The sequence below is a fragment of the Hyla sarda genome, chromosome 9 (assembly GCF_029499605.1).
Source record: "Hyla sarda isolate aHylSar1 chromosome 9, aHylSar1.hap1, whole genome shotgun sequence".
NCBI classification, from domain to species: domain Eukaryota; kingdom Metazoa; phylum Chordata; class Amphibia; order Anura; family Hylidae; genus Hyla; species Hyla sarda.
In genome coordinates this window covers 148,910,747-148,929,955 of record NC_079197.1, presented here as the reverse complement: position 1 = coordinate 148,929,955, position 19,209 = coordinate 148,910,747, and the positions used below count along the sequence as shown (strand labels likewise).

At 45.6% G+C, this 19,209-nt stretch overlaps 1 protein-coding gene across 1 annotated transcript; it reads right to left on the bottom strand.

Annotated features, from left to right (window-relative positions):
* Nucleotides 1-7,932: 7,932 nt before the first annotated feature.
* Nucleotides 7,933-18,246, bottom strand: LOC130291115 (uncharacterized). The gene is made up of 4 exons (XM_056539540.1): nt 17,944-18,246; nt 14,302-14,653; nt 12,196-12,368; nt 7,933-10,863 (listed from the first exon to the last, which is right to left on the bottom strand). Exons 2-4 carry the CDS (start codon nt 14,621-14,623, stop codon nt 10,747-10,749), a joined length of 612 nt encoding a protein of 203 aa, XP_056395515.1. The 5' UTR covers nt 14,624-14,653; nt 17,944-18,246; the 3' UTR covers nt 7,933-10,746.
* Between the last annotated feature and the right edge of the window lie 963 nt (nt 18,247-19,209).

Genomic DNA, 19,209 nt, shown 5'->3' with positions numbered 1-19,209 from the left:
TTGCTTCTCATGTACATAACCATGTCATCTCTATTGTTTAGTCCTACACATTGGACCTTCAGAATCTCCTCAATTCACTTATAATTTAAATGGTTATTTAGGCGTTTGGATAAAAATAAATATGTTGCTGGGGCCTGTAAAAAATTACATACTTAAAGGGGTATTCCGGGCAAAAACATCTTATCCCCTATTCAAAGAATAGGGGATAAGATGTCTGGTCGTGGGGGGGGGGCACACTGCTGAGACCCCCCGCGACCTCCCTGCAGCACCCACATTCTATGCGGAGGCTGCATCTCCAGTTTCAGAAACCTCCGGGACTAGGGACGTCACGCTCGCCCCGCCCCCTCCATTCATGTCTATGGGAGGGGGCGTGACGGCAGTCACGCCCCCTCCCATAGACATGAATGGAGGGGGAGTGGCGTGACGTCCCCAGTCCCGGAGGTTTCCGAAACTGGAGACGCAGCCTCCGCATAGAATGCGGGTGCTGCAGGGAGATTGCAGGGGGTCTCAGCAGCGGGCCCCCCCCCCCGTGATCAGACATCTTATCTTAAAGGATAGGGGATAAGATGTTTTTGCCCGGAATACTCCTTTAACTACCTCTGGTCTCCAAAGCTCCTGTTTTTCTCCTCACGATCTCATGATGCTCCTGTCTTTCTGCTTCCAATATGAGCACTCGGAGCATAACCTGCCGGCTCAGCCAATCATTGCATGAGATGGACACCACCATTGATTGGCTGAGCTGGCAGGTCCTGCTCTGAGCACTCATATTGGAAGCAGAAAGACAGGAGCATCATGAGATCGGAAACAGAAAGAAGATAGAAGACTCTTCGGACCGGAAGGAAAATAATAGAAGCTGCGGGGGATCGGGGCTAGTGAAATGGGCACTGTCACTCAAACTTTTTTTTGCTATTGCACTCCTTATGGTAAATAAAAAAATCTTTATAATGTACTTTGTTTAAATAAAATGAAGTTTTCTATGTTTTATTTGTGTTTAAAAAAGCTGCCACTAGGTGTCTCCCTACTTGTCCAGAGCACATTCCTCCACCCCATCTCTTGCACAGACTTTAGACTTCTGATGGCCTGGCAGAAGTCCAAAATCAGGAAATGCAGTCTGGAGTGCTGAGGGGGTGTGTGTTTTTTATCCTAATGCTGGAATACCCCTTTAAGTAAGATATGTAACATAGTAACATAGTTCATAAGGTTGAAAAAAGACCAGAGTCCATCAAGTTAAACCTATACCCCTAATGAGTTCCTACTGAGTTGATCCAGAGGAAGGAAGAAAACCCTCATACTAGAGGTAAAAATTCCTTCCGGACTCCAAATATGGCATCAGAATAAATCCCTGGATCAACGTTCTGTCCCTATAAATCTAGTATATATAACCTGTAATGGTATTATTCTCCAAAAGTGCATCCAGACCCCTTTTGAACTATTTTACAGAGTTCCCCATGACCACCTCCTCCGGGAGAGAATTCCACAGTCTCACTGCTCTTACAGTAAAGAACCCCGTCTGCCAACTACATTTCCAGACACAGTAAAGGGTATTCAGGCAAACAAGCAAACTATGAGCTTTACCTGAAAGTCCCCTTGAAGTTATAAACACAACGCACAACAATCACCCATAAAATTGATAGGTGGAGGGAATTACACTATTATCTTGTGTGAGGCGGGGAGATGTATGAGGCAACAAGAGAACAGTCAGTGCTTGAAGCTGATGTGCTGGAAAAAATCAGCTGGATTCACACTAGAGGAGAACAGACTCCGTTTTTCCTCCATATCTGATCCGCAAGTCCCAGCCCCACTGTGCGTCTGAGGATCTGAACTGAAAGCTGAAAGTCTTGGTCATCAGACCCACAATCAGGCGGGGACTTGCGGCCATCTTGATGAATCGGTAGGTGCGTCACAATACCCCCCTTGTGTATATTGATGTATTAAATCTGTGGTCTCAATCTATGGCTCTCCAAATGGGAGTTGATGTTTTGCAACATCTGGAGGGCCACAGTTTGAGACCACTGGTTTAAAGGGGTATTCCGCCCCCAAACATCTCATCCCCTATCCAAAGATGTCTGATCGCGGGGGGGGGGGGGGCTCCGGCTGTGACATCACACCACACCCCCTCCATTCACGCCTCCTCCCATAGACATGAATGGAGATGGCGTGATGGCTGTGGTCGCCAGTCATCCAGCACCGAGCGAAATTTGCTCCTTGCACTGGATGACTGGGGTGCCGCGGCGGAGATCACGGGGGGTACCAGTGGCTGGACCCCCCCCCCCCATGTGATCAGACATCTTATCCCCTATAAGTTATGAAGTTCCATGTTTAATATGTCTAGTAAATCTTTAATACAGAGGCCGTAGCCTGTTTAAAATTTTACCCACATATCTTGATCTCCAGTGTATTTATTATAGGTTCAGTTATAGTTTTAGAGTTAATGGTTGTCATATAATCTCATACTCTAGTGTGAACCCAGCCTGAGGATCTGAGTGACTTTAAAGGGGTACTCTGGTGGAAAACGTTTTTTTTTAAATGAACTGGTGCCAGAAAGTTAAACAGATTTGTAAATGACTTCTATTAAAAAATCTTTATCCTTCCAGTACTAATTAGCAGCTGTATGCTACAGAGGAATTTGCTTTTTGAATTTCTTTTTTGTCTTGTCCACAGTGCTCTCTGCTGACACCTCTGTCCATGTCAGGAACTGTCCAGAGCAGGAGAGGTTTGCTATGAGGACTTTCTCTTGCTCTGGACAGTTCCTGATATGGACAGAGGTGTCAGCAGAGAGCACTGTGGGCAAGATTAAAAAAGAAAATAATTTCCTCTGTAGCATACAGCTGCTAAAATGTACTGGAAGGACAAAGATTTTTTTAATAGAAGTAATTTACAAATCTGCTTACCTTTCTGGGACCAGATGGTTTAAAAATAAATAAATAATGTTTTCCACCGGAGTACCCCTTTAACAAGGGACAAATTTTAAAAGCTAGATAACGGGGTTGGGACATCTCCAAAATAGGAGGTCCTGTGGGGTGTTCCCGGGAAGGGCTTCCAGTCATGAGAAACCATTGAGAGGGTTATGGGTGCCCCTGAACATTGATGTGTGCGGGGAGAGAACTCTAGCCCATCTGGTCCAAATTCAAAAAAGAGCTACTGTAGCACAAATTGCTCAAAATGCCCTTCTGGCTATGATTGAAAGGGGTAAGAACACACAGGGCATTGCAGCTCACTATTAGAGAAGAGCGAACTTACAGTAAATTCGATTAGTCACGAACTTCTCGGCTCGGCAGTTGATGACTTATCCTGCATAAATTAGTTCAGCTTTCCGGTGCTCCGGTGGGCTGGAAAAGGTGGATACAGTCCTAGGAGACTCTTTCCTAGGAATGTATCCACCTTTTCCAGCCCACGGGAGCACCGGAAAGCTGAACTAATTTACGCAGGATAAGTCATCAACTGCCGAGCTGAGAAGTTTGTGACGAATCGAATTTACTGTAAGTTCGCTCATCTCTACTCACTATGCATGGGGTCCTGTAGTCACAGACCAGTCGGAGTGCTCATGGTGACCCCTGTCCGCCACTGAAAGTGCCCACAATGGGCAAAAGGAGCATCAGAACTGGACCAATGGCGCAATGGATGAAGACGGCCTGGTCTGATGAATTACATGTTCTTTTACATCATGTGGATGGGCATATGGGTGTTTTTGTGGGAAATGATGGTACCAGGGTGCAGAAGACATGTCGGTAGGACAATGGGGGAGATTTATCAAAACCTGTCCAGAGGAAGAGTTGCTGAGTTGCCCATAGCAACCAATCAGATCGCTTCTTTCATTTCTCAGAGGCCTTTTCAAAAATGAAAGAAGCGCTCTGATTGGTTGCTATGGGCAACTCAGCAACTTTTCCTCTGGACAGGTTCTGGTTCTTCTGGGAAACGTTGGGTGCTGGCATCATGAGAATGTTACTGTGACACAACGTACCGTCTACTGTGACACTATACAGACCAAGTCATGGCAGCGGGATTCTCTGATGACTTTGCCCTCTTTCCCATGATTCCCATTTCCGTCTTTTACTTCTTGCCTACTCTGGGGGGCGCTTCGCTGTGACATGACTCTCTAAGGGCTCGTTTACACAGCCGCCTGCTCCCGTCCAAAAATGCCCGTTTATGCTCATTTTACAAACAGGTTGTAAAGGGTTGTAAACGGATCTCAATGGGATTTTTTTTTTACAGTCCTTTATCACCCGTTTGCACCCGTTCTGTTTCTAAACCGTTTTTTTTTTTTTATGGCCAAAAGACGTTCCATGCACAATTTATTTTGCCCGTCAAAAATAACGGGTCTTTTAAATTTAACATTGAAGTCTATGGGAAACGGGTTACAAACTGGTTACCCTTTAATGTACCCGTTTGTCCCCGTTCATTTCAATCCGTTTTTCACCTCTATTTTCCTCTGAGCATGCTCAGAAGTGGCGGCATGAAGCAGTAATTAACGGCTTAAAGGATTTAATATAGGAGTTTTCAACCGTTAAAAAAAAAACAAAAAAAAAAAACGGGTTAATAGACCCATTTGCAATCCGTTTGCACCCGTTTTTTTTTTTCATGTTCCGTTATTTTACTTGAACGGGTGAATATCGGGACGGATGTGTGAACCTAGCCTACCGTAATTGACAAACATAATTCATGTAGACCAGTGGTCTCAAACTGTGGGCCTCCAGATGTTGCAAAACTTCAACTTACTCATAGACATCGCGGCCACCCGGCCTAGCAGAGGGAGCGACCGTAATGTCTGAGTACACTTTTCGACTGAAAGTGGTCCAAAACTGTGACCCTCCAGATGTTTCAAAACTTCAACTCCCAGCATGCCCGGACAGCCAACGGCTGTCCGGGCATGCTGGGAGTTGAAGTTTTGAAACATCTGGAGGGTCACAGTTTTGGACCACTGTTGTAGATAAATTGTAATAAAAATGCATTTTCTGGTATGGGAAGAAATTTGGCAATGGCGTACCAGCTACAAAGTACAAACTATACTGTAAACCTGAATATAATAAGTAGAGATGAGCGAACGTACAGTAAATTCGATTCGTAACGAACTTCTCGGCTCGGCAGTTGATGACTTTTCCTGCGTAAATTAGTTCAGCTTTCAGGTGCTCCGGTGGGCTGGAAAAGGTGGATACAGTCCTAAGAAAGAGTCTCCTAGGACTGTATCCACCTTTTCCAGCCCACCGGAGCACCTGAAAGCTGAACTAATTTATGCAGGAAAAGACATCAACCGCCGAGCCGAGAAGTTCGTGACGAATCGAATTTACTGTAAGTTCGCTCATCTCTAATAATAAGTACAAAATAAAACCGTTTTCAGGCTATGACCCTAGCGGTATGAATTCCTATGTAAATCTTCCTCTATGCCGACCGTTTCACTTTACATGTTGCTTGTTACGCTTTCTCCTTGCGGTGCGACAGGCCGAAGCGTTGTGCGCACACAAGCAAAACAATCTCTGAGTGTAATGGCTGCCGGCGTCACGGACAACCCTGTCACCCGAGCCGGGTCAGAGAACACTCACATGCCATGTGACTTCCGGGGTCAGTGAGGACAATATGTTGTTATGTTATGTTACGTCTGCCACTCTCACTGGAACAATAGGGACTCGCAAACCACGAGGCCATTTGAGTACAAGCGTCCTATGGGAATCCCAGGACAGCTGCGAGGGGACAATTATAAAAGCGCGCACAGCTATCTGGCGTGTGGGTGCAGATCCCACCTGGAGGTTATTTGTATGGCATTTCCTGTGATGTTTATCGTGGAATTTTACTTGTCTACCGCACATGCCACCCACTCAGACTTGTCTATTTAGTGACTAACATTTGCAGCAGGACAATAACAACCCAGGACCCTGTATACACATAATACAGAGATGCCTATTTATATACCTCTTTCTAGACAAACGTAACCCTGTACAATTCTACTGTAGATGTGTATTACCTATGGCACAGCCAAGGTTGTTGTAGGGTAAGGTCATACGTAGCGCATCCGCAGCGTATTTGACGCTGCAGATGCTCTACTGACTGCCCCTAGAGTCATCCTCCTACTTTGCCCGTGTGTCTGCTCATAGCAGCAATACGCCACTAAGAGCAGAAACAGACTTCGCTTTCAGTCGCACTCGCAGTGTACTCAGACATCACGGTCGCTCCCTCTACTAGGCCAGGCGGCCGGGATGTCTATGAGTATGCTGCGCGCGACTCACAGCTCGGTCTGTGTCGGTGTATTGCTGCAGACAAACAAGGACACGGGCAAAGTAGAAGGCTGATGCTAGGGGCAGTCAGTAGCGCATCTGCAGTGACAAATAAGCTGCGGATGCACAACAATTGACCTTACTCTTCTAGAATCTGCATATTTGGGGTCTTTATTCTCTGTTTTGCACAACAAGCAGGTTCTTCATAGTGCGAAGCCAATGCAGTGTGCTCTGAGCTGCTCCTCCTCCCCTCTCACAGCATGCACTCTTCTCATACGATCATTAAATAGGCAGTGTCTTTTGACAAACAATGCATAGATAAATAGAACAGGCAAATATATAACATTTTGTGACATATTTTATTAGACAAAGAGGATTCTTTTGACAGCTATGAAACTTCTTTCCTCTCCCCCCTCCTGCAGCTAAATTTTTTTTCTCTGAAAATCGCGCTGAGCTTTGTTTGGTGTCTGCAAGACAAGCAATACAAGTCTATGGAATGGGGGAGGAGTGAGCTCCACCCACCAGCTCTGGGAGAACTGCAAATTATAGATGAAGCCTACAGAGCAGAAATCTGTTTTAAAAAAAAACATAATAGGCAGCTTATACTAAAAAGTCACTTAAAATGACAGGTAATCTTGGAGGGAGAGATACTGCTGTAGCTGCATTTCTCTCTCATACATGACAGAACCACAGGGAGATAGTTTTACTAATCATGGATAATCCCTTAACATGGCAGAATATATATTTTTTTTTTCAAAAACAGCACCACACCTGCAACGGCCTGTTTAGCCCTTATTATAATCTTTAAAGTAAACATGTAGTGATGGCTCGGGTGGCAGGATATAGGCTTAATTTTTCACACCGCTGACTGAGCTCAAGATTTGCGCAAGGCTACAGGCGTTCGTTCAATCTACAGATTTTGCGGAAGTCCCATTCAAGTCTATGGGTCTTCCATCAAATCCATAGATTGAACACTCGTAGTCTTGTGTATCCGAAAGCCATGACTGGATGTACACTTTAAAGTGTACCTCCGATGACGATCTAGGCTGCAGGATGTGAGTGTTTAAAGGTTGCGACTTCGGAGCCCGAGAGTATAGTGATCAGGAGACAGATTTGTCAGAAGTTCCATAGACTTGCATGGGACTTATGGCAAATACATCTACTGATAGAGATAATCTCTGGGCAAGTCTCTGGCTTCGAAGTTGCCTGAAATTTAAACACATCCTGCCGCCGGGATCAGAGTTACACTTTACAAAAACAGCATAGCAAAGCCTATGCACTCTCTTTAAACAGGGGTACTCCACCCCTAGACATCTTATCCCCTATCCAAAGGATAGGGGATAAGATGTCTGATCGCGGGGGTCCCGCCGCTGGGGACCCCTGCAATATAGCATGCAGCACCCACCCGTGTATGCTTCTGGCAATGCTGTAGGTTCTGGCTCCCGACCACGGGAACGGAAGATCGTGACGTCACGCCCCGCCCCCTCAATGCAAGTCTATGGGAGGGGGCGTGGGAAGAGCTAATTTCTTTAAAAAACAGCTCTACTTCTGTCCCCAGGTTGTGTGTGGTATAACAACTTGGCTCCATTTACTTCAATGGAACCGAGCTGCAGAACCACACCCAACCCAGAAACAGACAGGGAGCAGTTTTTGAAAGAAATCAGCTCTGCTTTTCTTTTCCTGGATAACCCTTTAAAGTGTGAAGTAGCAATCGCAAGCCAATGAATATAATTCAGATCCAAATTTTATTGAAAAGAAATACAAAATCCATGTACAAAAAGAACGCAATCACAAAAGATACAGAACAAAAGAAAAAAAAAAAAAGAAAAAAAAGAAAAAAGATGTTTACATTTCACAGATGTACAGTATTTACATATATAACAGCCCCTTGAGTGAGAAGTCCCCCGGATTCTGCCCTGACAGGGGACCGATACAGCTTGTTATGTGGGTTAGTGGAAGGATTTGCTGTGAAATGTGACAGATTATTGTACGGAATATGCATGTGGACTACCAAGAAATAAATATACTTCGTCTCCGTTTTCTCTCAGCATCTCTGACTGTAAACAAAAATATAGTGAACATTTCATAAACTGTACAAATAAAAATAAAATTTAATTATCTTAACCTTAAAGTGATTTTTATTTTCTGTTTCTCTTAAGAATAACTGTATTAAACTCTGCCACTGGTACATGGGGATGAACTATGGGACCTGAACCTGGCATTAGCCTACAGGGGGCGCCATATCATGCACAGTGAGATTGCAATGGATCGGGGGTTGGGGCTGGAAGAAGAAAAATATTGCTGTGATGGAACTAAAAAAACGGTATATAGAAAGAGAATATCACCTCCGTCATGGCCGCATAGGTCAGGTTTGGACTAGCCCTTTATTTAGATCCCCAAATTTACTTGTTTATAAGACATCAAATTATTCTTACAAGTAGGACTTAGATGTAACCAGGAAGTGCAATTTTTTTTAACAAGGACATAGGCATCTTTATATCGCTCCAGAAGGGATCGTCAATCCCTATGCAGAAACAGACTCAGTGGTTATATATATATATAGGTCTTCGGTAGAGAGACTAAAAGTTAAAGTATCTAGAATTAAAACAAACAAAAAAAAAAAAACAGTTACCTTTGTCAGCCAATCAGATTCCAGCTTATTACTTAGTAGATTTAAGCAGCAACCTCATTGGCTACTACAGGAAACGTCACTTTTTGCACTAGTTTTTTTTAAATCTCTTCTAAAATAGGACTTGTGTGTTAAAGTTACTAATAAACATCATTCCATCATGGCCGAAACAAGTGGGTTGTATATAAACAAGAAAAATTATATATACCCATGCCTATGGACCAGATCCTTGATTGAAAATGCTGTCCCTTTGTGGGAATCGGATTGGATACCATAGGCGATAGCACCGTTTTGTTCAATAACAACCCCAAGCAGTAGGATAGTAACCCCTAGCAACCAAATGTGTCTGCACTGGGACAAATATTGGATGCCAAAGGCAACAACTTCAGTTTTCAGACGGCCAAAAAAAAGTCTCTCGTCGGTCATTTCATGTCGTTTTTTGTGAATTTTTTAATCTGTTGCTGAATAATTCATGTAAACAATTTCATATAAGGTTCCGTTCAGACCACCTTAAGTCAGTTCCTACATCTGTAAACAGCGACCAATCAGCGCTTAGCTTTGGTTAATCCAGTGTAGTTCAGAAAATGAAAGCTCAACTGTGATTGGTTGCCAACATGACAGTTCTCAGAAAACAGAGCAATATTAAGATGCCTGGTTACATAAGCCCTACAGAGAAATTTATAGTGCACATAAGGCCGCCAGCAGATGATCCACTGTCCTCACACTTTAACAATCGCTATACATCTACTTTACATCCTTCCTTTAAGTAAGGACGGAGGTAAAAACGTATCTTCCCTCAGAGAGAACGTGAAAACAAAAAAAAAAAACACCCTCATAATTCTCATTCCCTATGAGATAAAAAAAAACAAAAAAAAAAAGATTCTTCCTCTTACAAATAAAAAGGGGTAAAAAAACATAAATAACAAAAAATAATAAATAAGCTTTGTTCTTTTTTTTTTTTACAGTTACATTTTTTTCCTGGAATTTTCTATTCTTCCACGAATATCAAAAAAACGGGTCTGTTGTAGGAAAGGATAACATAAAAAAAGTTTCTGTATCAAAGCTTTATAGGGTCAGGCATTTAACTTGGAGAAGAAACAAGAAGTTTTTCGTTTTTTCTTTAAGTGCTATCAGGAACGTAGGTTAGTACAGAAGTGGCAACATGCTGAGCTCTATGTATATGAAATTCGGATTCTTGGGCCAATCAAAGCATGCAAAAAAAGGAGAGGCCAGCAAGATTTCTGTATGGCTTGTCTAGATTTCCACAATTTGGCTACAAGGGCAGTGTATGGCTCAGAGAAGTCACCCTTTCCAGCCACAGATATGAGTGCATTAGCAGGGGGGCATGACCGCACAGGAATCTCCCCCACCCCAACCAGGTGCCAAGATGGCGGCTAGAAATGTTTCCATGTACTCAGTAGAAACTTTTTTTTAAATTTTTTTTTCTTACATTTTTACTTTAAAGAATGTGCCATAGTTTTATTTCACCTAAACTCTTCAGAACGCCTTCACTTCAACAACACCACTGAATCCACATTTCCCAATATCCCCCATTAGTGTGACCACCATCTCACAACGTCTTAACTGAAGAAAACCCATTTTTGATTCCACACGAAAAAAAGTCTGCCAGTGAAGGTAGGAAGATAAGGCATTTACCATATCCGCCATGTCCCTTATGGACGCCAGCCGACGCCTCCCCACAGGTCAAAACAGATATCTGACAATATCGCTGGAAGAGTCGCGGACGCTTCTAAATCATTGTCTCGACGCCCAATGGACTTCAGCGTGGTACAGTCCACGGAGGCTCTACAGGTCACTTGGCTTCCAGCCAGCAGAAGTTGGTGACTGTAGGCATCGGAGAAATACCCAATTCTTTTATTGTACCAGTAAGTCCAAATGGCACAAGCCGCCTTAGTTCTGCGGTAAAATGTCCACAAGCGGATTGTACAAGGCAGCCACAATCTCTGAGATGATTTGGGTGAGATGCCAGCGCAGGGGTCCCCACCATTGCCGCTGTGCAACCTGCCTCTGGAAAACAAAAAACACAAAAAGAAATATTATAGACATCAGAAAAACAAGCTATAAAGTCATAAACATAGGCGGTGACAGAAAATGGACACCGGGTACAACAGGTATTACTATGTGGATGGTAATGCAATGACCTAATGCAGTGTTCCCCAACCTGTGCCACCCCAGAGGCTGTTGTACAACTACTGAAGATTTGCACGGCATGATGGGAGTTGTAGTTTTGCAACAGCTGGGAAACCCTGATCAAATGTGGTCAAGAAAATGTAAAAAAAGAATAATAATAATATATAATATTGATAATGAATAATAATAATAATAATAATAATAATTCAACAATATATTATTGATAAATAAAATATGATTATTCATTATTATTATGTATCAATATTATTATTAAATCAATATTATTAATCAATATTATAATATATAATTATTAATAATGATATATATTATAATATTGACAATAATAATAATAATATTGATAAATAATAATTAATAATAATGATAAATAATAATATTGATAAATAATAATAATGTTATATTAATAATAATATAAAAATGATTATTCATTAATATTATTTATCATTATTAATAATTATTATTATTTATCAATATTATAATATATAATTATTAATAATTATATATATATATTATTGACAAAATAATTTTATATTAATAATAATAATATTGATGAATAATAATAATAATTTTATATTAATAAATAATAATAAATAATAATAATATTATTATTAACCCACAATGGGCTGACTTCATTTAAACACACTAAATATTTGCGTCTATGATATCATCTATTACAAGCACCGATAAGGCCTGGCGAGGTTTATCTAAAACAATGATTGTATTGTAACTTTGCAAGTTTAACCCCCCCACCCATCTCTGCCCTGAAGCGACGTCTGCAAGTTAACCCCTTCCTGTCAACACTCAACCAGCTTCCCCGACCATGTGGATTAACAGGTTTTAGTCATTGCGAGAAGAGGTAAATAAGACAGATGGAGGCAGCTTTGGGAGGAGCCAGGATCCCGGCAGGCGTCTGAGTCATAGGTTAAATATAGTAACACGTATAAAAAGGAGGAAGAGCGCGCAGAGCCGAGCACACGCTCAACGCGCAGCACAAAGGGAAGACACGGTGTGACGGCTTGTGGCGGAGAAGGACTGTGTGTGCAGCGCGATAGCAATGCGGGCGCTATGCAGACGGGTGGCAATAAGGCATCTAAACGCTGAACGTTGCAAGCCTGGGGTGAGGTTTTAACCCTGCGATGCCCGTGTGAACACATACTGCAAAAAGTTTTCAGGCTCAAAAGTGACACTTACCCTTTGCAGATACCGTTCATTCATTTGGTCCCCAATCCTGCGCAGGCGTAGGGCGATCTCCCGTTCTAAGGGTACTTCTCCTGCCAAGGGGCGATCTCCTTGGGCGTCATTCTGGTTAGATACGTCTGTGTCCATCCGCACCCTGGAGTGTTCGTGAACTGTATGCCTGAGACCTGGCGGGGGGGAGACCATAGGCTTAGTTATAGATACTGAACACAGACTTTTTTTTTTTTTTTTTGCCATCCTAAAGGGGCTCTCTGCTTTTAGAATGCATTGTGGTAATGTAGGAGCTTGGACTCTGATTAGGATAATAAGCCCATATAGTAGAATCACATATACCAGTGGTCTTCAACCTGCGGACCTCCAGATGTTGCAAAACTACAACTCCCAGCATGCCCGGACAGCCAACGGCTGTCCGGGCATGCTGGGAGTTGTAGTTTTGCAACATCTGGAGGGCCTCAGGTTGAAGACCACTGACATATACAGTCATAGCAAAGGAATAAATAATAATAATAATAAAAAAAAATAAAAAATCTAATAGTAATAAAAAATCTAATAATAATAATAAATAATTAGTATAAACGTAGTTCTAACGGAGTAGAATAACACAGATGAACAGACTATTTCAGTAATATTATTATTGTTGTTAATAATAATAATAAATAATTAGTATAAACCTAATTCTAACGGAGTATTATAACAGATGAACAGACTATTTCTATACAGCCCTCTATGTAGATCAGTGTTTTCCAACTATGTTGATCAACCGACAACTCCCAGCATGTCCGGGCATGCTGGGAGTTGTAGTTTTGCAACAGCTGGAGACACACAGTTTGGAAAACACCGAAGTAGATCAATGACCTCACCGCACCTACAAGCAGTGACATCACATGTCCACATACAAGTAAACGCAGACAATTCATATAGGGAAAATCCGGACAGATCATCACTCCCGTCACCGGTGATGCAACATTATATATATATATATATAGATAGATAGAGATATATATATATATATATCTATATATATCTATATATATCTATATATATCTATATATATATCTATCTCTATCTCTCATCACCCTCCGTAAGAAACAATGGTAGGATTTAAAAGACTACTGTACGTTTCATTCCAGCACATGACCGTGCCAGTGTATCCATGAAGCCAACACTTCCAGACACGCTGGCGCGATGCCAGGGTGTCATGACTAGTCTCTGGAGAGCTGGCACGTGGCCAAGCGTGCAGCTTCGTAAACAGGAAGAACAAGGAACATGTGCAAGGAAACCTTTTTCGGTAAATAGGGGGGGGGGGGGGTGAAAAAAGATGGGACTTATATGGCGAGGAACGGAGATGGGAGACTCCTGATGCACCTGCAGAGCCAGGCACCTGCGGTATGCCGGGTCACTAGAGCGACGCCCAAAGAGACGGCGTGCGGCACATGGCTAGAGAATGAGAGGTCACTCGGCGCCAATTCAGCCACAGGCGGTAGGTGGCGCTATACATATATGAATATCTTGGTCATACGGGGAGTATGTCGGGCTTCATAAGCTTGCAATCTGTTCTTTTCATCTAAGCAGGTATCGACACGTCCATCTTAAATTTCACACAGCGATCGTAATGTTTAAGGAAACCGGTGTCAAGGCAAGTCAGGGCATGTCTACACAATATGATCTGTATCCAAATTCTGTAACACCTATAATCTGGGGTACAGGTGTAGCAGAGCTGAATTTGTCACTCGGCACATACCGTACTATCAGCACTTTTACATAGGACTGCTTCAATTAAGAGCTCCTAGTTAAGACAGTGGCTTGTGGGCACTCATCTTGTCACATGCCATCCCGCCCCCCCGTCACCCCCCCCCCCCCCCCCCACAAGTGAGAATTAGACCAGCACTCAAACTCAGCTCTGCTACATATGTCTTGCACCAACTACAGCCTTGTTTCCCCAACCAGGGTGCCTCCAGCTGTTGCAAAACTACAACTCCCAGCATGCCCGGACAGCCTTCGGCTGTCCGAGCATGCTGGGAGTTGTAGTTTTGCAACAGCTGGAGGCACCCCGGTTGGGGAAACACTGAACTACAGTATAGAAGATTTCCGTGAACCTACCGTAGGCAGTGGTTTCTCCTGTGCTGAAGGATTCTGGGTAAGAGCAATGCCTCTGTTCAAAGGGGGTCGAGGAAGGTTCGGGGTCGCAACTGTTAACCATTTCAAGTCTGTTCTGGAAGTGGGGAGCAGGGCGTCTCTGGCAGACGGGCGATAAGGAGTGGGAGGCGGGGGCAGCGGGATGGCTCACTGGCAAGTTCTGTTCACAGATTGTAGAAGAAGAGGCTTCGCAGGCACTGACGTCGGAGGGGAAATTACGGCCGGCTTCTGCCCGGATATTTCCCACGGGCTTGGAGGTATTCCCGTCATGAAGTGGTCGCGCCATATTTTTTATTTTTTTTTTATAAATTGTTATCTGGTAAAATGAAAAAAATAAAATAAAAAAATTGTTAGAAAAACTTTGCTCCAGAACAACACTTATATGCAAAATATTTACGGCGGATACGGTTATCGGCTCGGGGTAGCATGCATCTCAGACATTGCTGCAAGAAAAAAAAAATTAAAAAAAAATGAACCATATCTGTAATCCCAGTCGCTGCCGATCATACGAGAAGCAGCGGTCCTGTCAATCGCAGGCACCATAGTGTCCACTAGAGGGCGCTGCCGCCACCTCACTGTCACTGTTTGTAAACAAATCTTACAGACCAGTGTGTAAAAATCCTTATGTGACCCAGCGTGTGTCGGACGCTCTTAAGGAAACGAGACAAGGGCTTTGTTAAAAACATTCCCGGGGCTTCTCCTTCCTCCCAGTAAACCTGACAACATGACGACAATAATAAACCGCTGACCGGTGTCCTGGAGGATGGGACAATGCACTTGTATCCCAGCGAGGGTCTGCGGGATGGGACGCATTGCATTTCTATCCAGGCAGGGCGACTATACCCATAAAATGCCAAGTGATATGAAGCCCACATTACATTCCTGAACAGTCTGATCCAGAGCACTGGACATTCTGATCTCTCGTGTGTGACAGTCAGCTGTCTCGTAGATTCCTCGCGCCGATCTCCATAACAGAGAAGAATTGCAGAACATAATAACCCTTCCTAGCCGGCGTCTGCTGATGCTGCACCCGCCACGTGTTCACTGTATAGGATGGCATGAGCCTGGCACGCCGGTACTATGGGCACCACCACACCGGCCATATACCTGCCAGTCTATCTGCAGTGTAAACAATGGGGAGGAAGGGGCAGATTTAGGAAAGGTGGGGGGGGGGGTGACTGCGAGCCTGGCAGGGTGAAGCAGACGACTACAAAGTCACAGGAACGGAAAACCCCTTCAGAACATGTCAGGGCAGAGGCTCCGGACCACAGAGGAATAATATATATGTATAACAATAAAGGACACCACAACACCAGACTATTGTAAACATGCTGCAGCCCCCTGTGATCGGACCCCGCATCTATCCAACAAGTCCAATCCCTGGGATGTAACCCCCCCCCCCCAACCTACAGCAGAGGGGTCTACAGACGGCACCCCAGGACTACACGTGAAGTCTAGGAATTAGCCGGCAAAGGAAGAAATCCACAAGGTGCAGCCCCCATCCAACACGACTGAGGTCTCCGGGGGGTGGAACAAGGCAATAAAGGAACCCTAAGGGGGCAACAACAACATTCTGGAGTCCAAGAGGGCAAGGGGGGGGGGTAATAGGGAAAGGTCTGGGGTGCAATAAGAATGAGAAGAGGTTTATAAATTCTAGGAGGTACAATCCAAGGGGAGCAAAAAGAGGAACATGATAATGCAATAATATTATGGGTGCAGCATGGTAAGACAGGCATGGTGGGCGCAGGACAGTAAGTCAGGTATGATAGGGCTGCAGTGGGGTAAAACAGGGATCTTAGGGGTGCAACATGGCAAGTCAGGAATAATAGGGGTGTAGAACAGTAAGGCAGGTATTTTAGGGGTGCCACAGGTTAAAACAGGTTTGTAAGAGGCACAGGACAGTAAGACAGGCATGTCAGGGGTGCAACATGGCAAGGCAGGTATCTCAGGGGCGCAGCATGGCAAGGCAGGTATCTCAGGGGGTGCAGCATGGCAAGGCAGGTATCTCAGGGGGTGCAGCATGGCAAGACAGGCATGTCAGGGGGTGCAGCATGGCAAGACAGGCATGTCAGGGGGTGCAGCATGGCAAGACAGGCATGTCAGGGGGTGCAGCATGGCAAGACAGGCATGTCAGGGGGTGCAGCATGGCAAGACAGGCATGTCAGGGGGTGCAGCATGGCAAGACAGGCATGTCAGGGGGTGCAGCATGGCAAGACAGGCATGTCGGGGGGTGCAGCATGGCAAGACAGGCATGTCAGGGGGTGCAGCATGGCAAGACAGGCATGTCAGGGGGTGCAACATGGCACGACAGGCATGTCAGGGGGTGCAACATGGCACGACAGGCATGTCAGGGGGTGCAACATGGCACGGCAGGCATGTCAGGGGTGCAACATGGCACGGCAGGCATCTCAGGGGTGCAACATGGCACGGCAGGCATCTCAGGGGTGCAACATGGCACGGCAGGCATCTCGGGGGTGCAACATGGCACGGCAGGCGTCTCGGGGGTGCAGCATGGCAAGACAGGCGTCTCGGGGGTGCAACATGGCAAGACAGGTGTGTCGGGGGTGCAACATGGCAAGACAGGTGTGTCGGGGGTGCAACATGGCAAGACAGGTGTGTCGGGGGTGCAACATGGCAAGACAGGTGTGTCGGGGGTGCAACATGGCAAGACAGGGGTGTCGGGGGTGCAACATGGCAAGACAGGGGTGTCGGGGGTGCAACATGGCAAGACAGGGGTGTCGGGGGTGCAACATGGCAAGACAGGGGTGTCGGGGGTGCAACATGGCAAGACAGGTATGTCAGGGGGTGCAACATGGCAAGACAGGTATGTCAGGGGGTGCAACATGGCAAGACAGGTATGTCAGGGGTGCAGCATGGCAAGACAGGTATGTCAGGGGTGCAGCATGGCAAGACAGGTGTGTCAGAGGGTGCAACATGGCAAGACAGGTGTGTCAGGGGGTGCAGCATGGCAAGACAGGTATCTCGGGCGCAACATGGCAAGACAGGTATGTCAGGGGTGCAGCATGGCAAGACAGGTATGTCAGGGGTGCAGTATGGCAAGACAGGTATTTCAGGGGGGCAGCATGGCAAGACAGGTATCTCAGGGGTGCAGTATGGCAAGACAGGTATGTCAGGGGTGCAGTATGGCAAGACAGGTATGTCAGGGGTGCAGCATGGCAAGACAGGTATGTCAGGGGTGCAGTATGGCAAGACAGGTATGTCAGGGGTGCAGCATGGCACGACAGGTATTTCAGGGGTGCAGCATGGCACGACAGGTATGTCAGGGGTGCAGTATGGCATGACAGGTATCTCAGGGGTGCAGCATGGCAAGACAGGTATGTCAGGGGTGCAGCATGGCAAGACAGGTATGTCAGGGGTGCAGCATGGCAAGACAGGTATGTCAGGGGTGCAGTATGGCAAGACAGGTATGTCAGGGGTGCAGCATGGCAAGACAGGTATGTCAGGGGTGCAGTATGGCAAGACAGGTATGTCAGGGGTGCAGTATGGCATGACAGGTATCTCAGGGGTGCAGTATGGCAAGACAGGTATGTCAGGGGTGCAGCATGACAGCCGTTCTAGGGGTTCCGCACATATAAAGGCACTTACCGGGCTCAGAGCAGTGACATTGGCTTCATACAGTAAGCACCATGGGTTTCTCCCGGTTGTCCGGGGGTTCGCACGGAGTTCTCCCGCAGTCCTCACGGAGCGCACCGCACACTCGCCTCACAGAGTTTCCACTAAACAGCACAACTGGAGCCGCCAGCAGCCAACTTGGACAAGCCACGCCCGCTTAGAGCGGAGACCTGGAGACCACGCCCACAGCGCGCGACCCGCCGCTCACCGCCCCCGCCCTCCTCCGGGGCTCCGCCCACCATAACATCAACATGTTGGGACATGCAGAGAGAGGCTGCACATTGTCGTCGCGAAGGGGTTAATCGTTTCGCGACATATTGAGGGGGAGGGATTTAACCCTTCACGGGATAAAGCAGCCTCCCTCCTAATCTGCCTAATTTTGGCTCCTGTGACTTCATTTTCTATTAGCCACTAATGGCATTATAGTACTGCACACGCTGTAATCCGGTAATCCCGATATATGGCATCTAGAAATCGTCATGTAATCTCTACGGTCACTTTTGCAGAGTTTTATGTCAGTGTTTCCCAACCAGGGTGCCTCCAGCTGTTGCAAAACTACAACTCCCAGCATGCCCGGACAGCCTTCGGCTGTCCGGGCATGCTGGGAGTTGTAGTTTTGCAACAGCTGGAGGCACCCTGGTTGGGAAACACTGCTCCAGCTGTTGCAGGTGTACATGCTGGAAGTTGTAGTTTTGCAACAGCTGGAGGCACCCTATTTGGGAACCACTGCTCCAGCTGTTGCAGGTGTTAGGGCATGCTGGAAGTTGTAGTTTTGCAACAGCTGGAGGAACCCTGGTTGGGAAACACTGCTCCAGCTGTTGCAAGTGTTAGGACATGCTGAGAGTTGTAGTTTTGCAACAGCTGGAGGAGCCCTGTTTGGGAACCACTGCTCCAGCTGTTGCAAGTGTTAGGGCATGCTGGAAGTTGAAGCTTTGCAACAGCTGGAGGCACCCTGTTTGGGAACCACTTCTCCAGCTGTTGCAGGTGTTAGGGCATGCTGGGAGTTGTAGTTTTGCAACAGCTGGAGGAACCCTGTTTGGGAAACATTGCTCCAGCTGTTGCAAGTGTTAGGGCATGCTGGGAGTTGTAGTTTTGCAACAGCTGGAGGAACCCTGGTTGGGAACCACTGCTCCAGCTGTTGCAAGTGTTAGGACATGCTGAGAGTTGTAGTTTTGCAACAGCTGGAGGAGCCCTGTTTGGGAACCACTGCTCCAGCTGTTGCAAGTGTTAGGGCATGCT

Bases quoted from the DNA above. Each gene is read 5' to 3' on its own strand.
- LOC130291115 (XM_056539540.1), bottom strand. From the start codon at position 14,623: ATGGCGCGACCACTTCATGACGGGAATACCTCCAAGCCCGTGGGAAAT. The intron at 12,369-14,301 runs GTAGGTTCACGG...CCCCCCCGCCAG, and splicing joins AGGAGAAACCACTGCCTACG to GTCTCAGGCATACAGTTCAC. The intron at 10,864-12,195 runs GTAAGTGTCACT...TTTGTTTTCCAG, and splicing joins ATGAACGGTATCTGCAAAGG to AGGCAGGTTGCACAGCGGCA.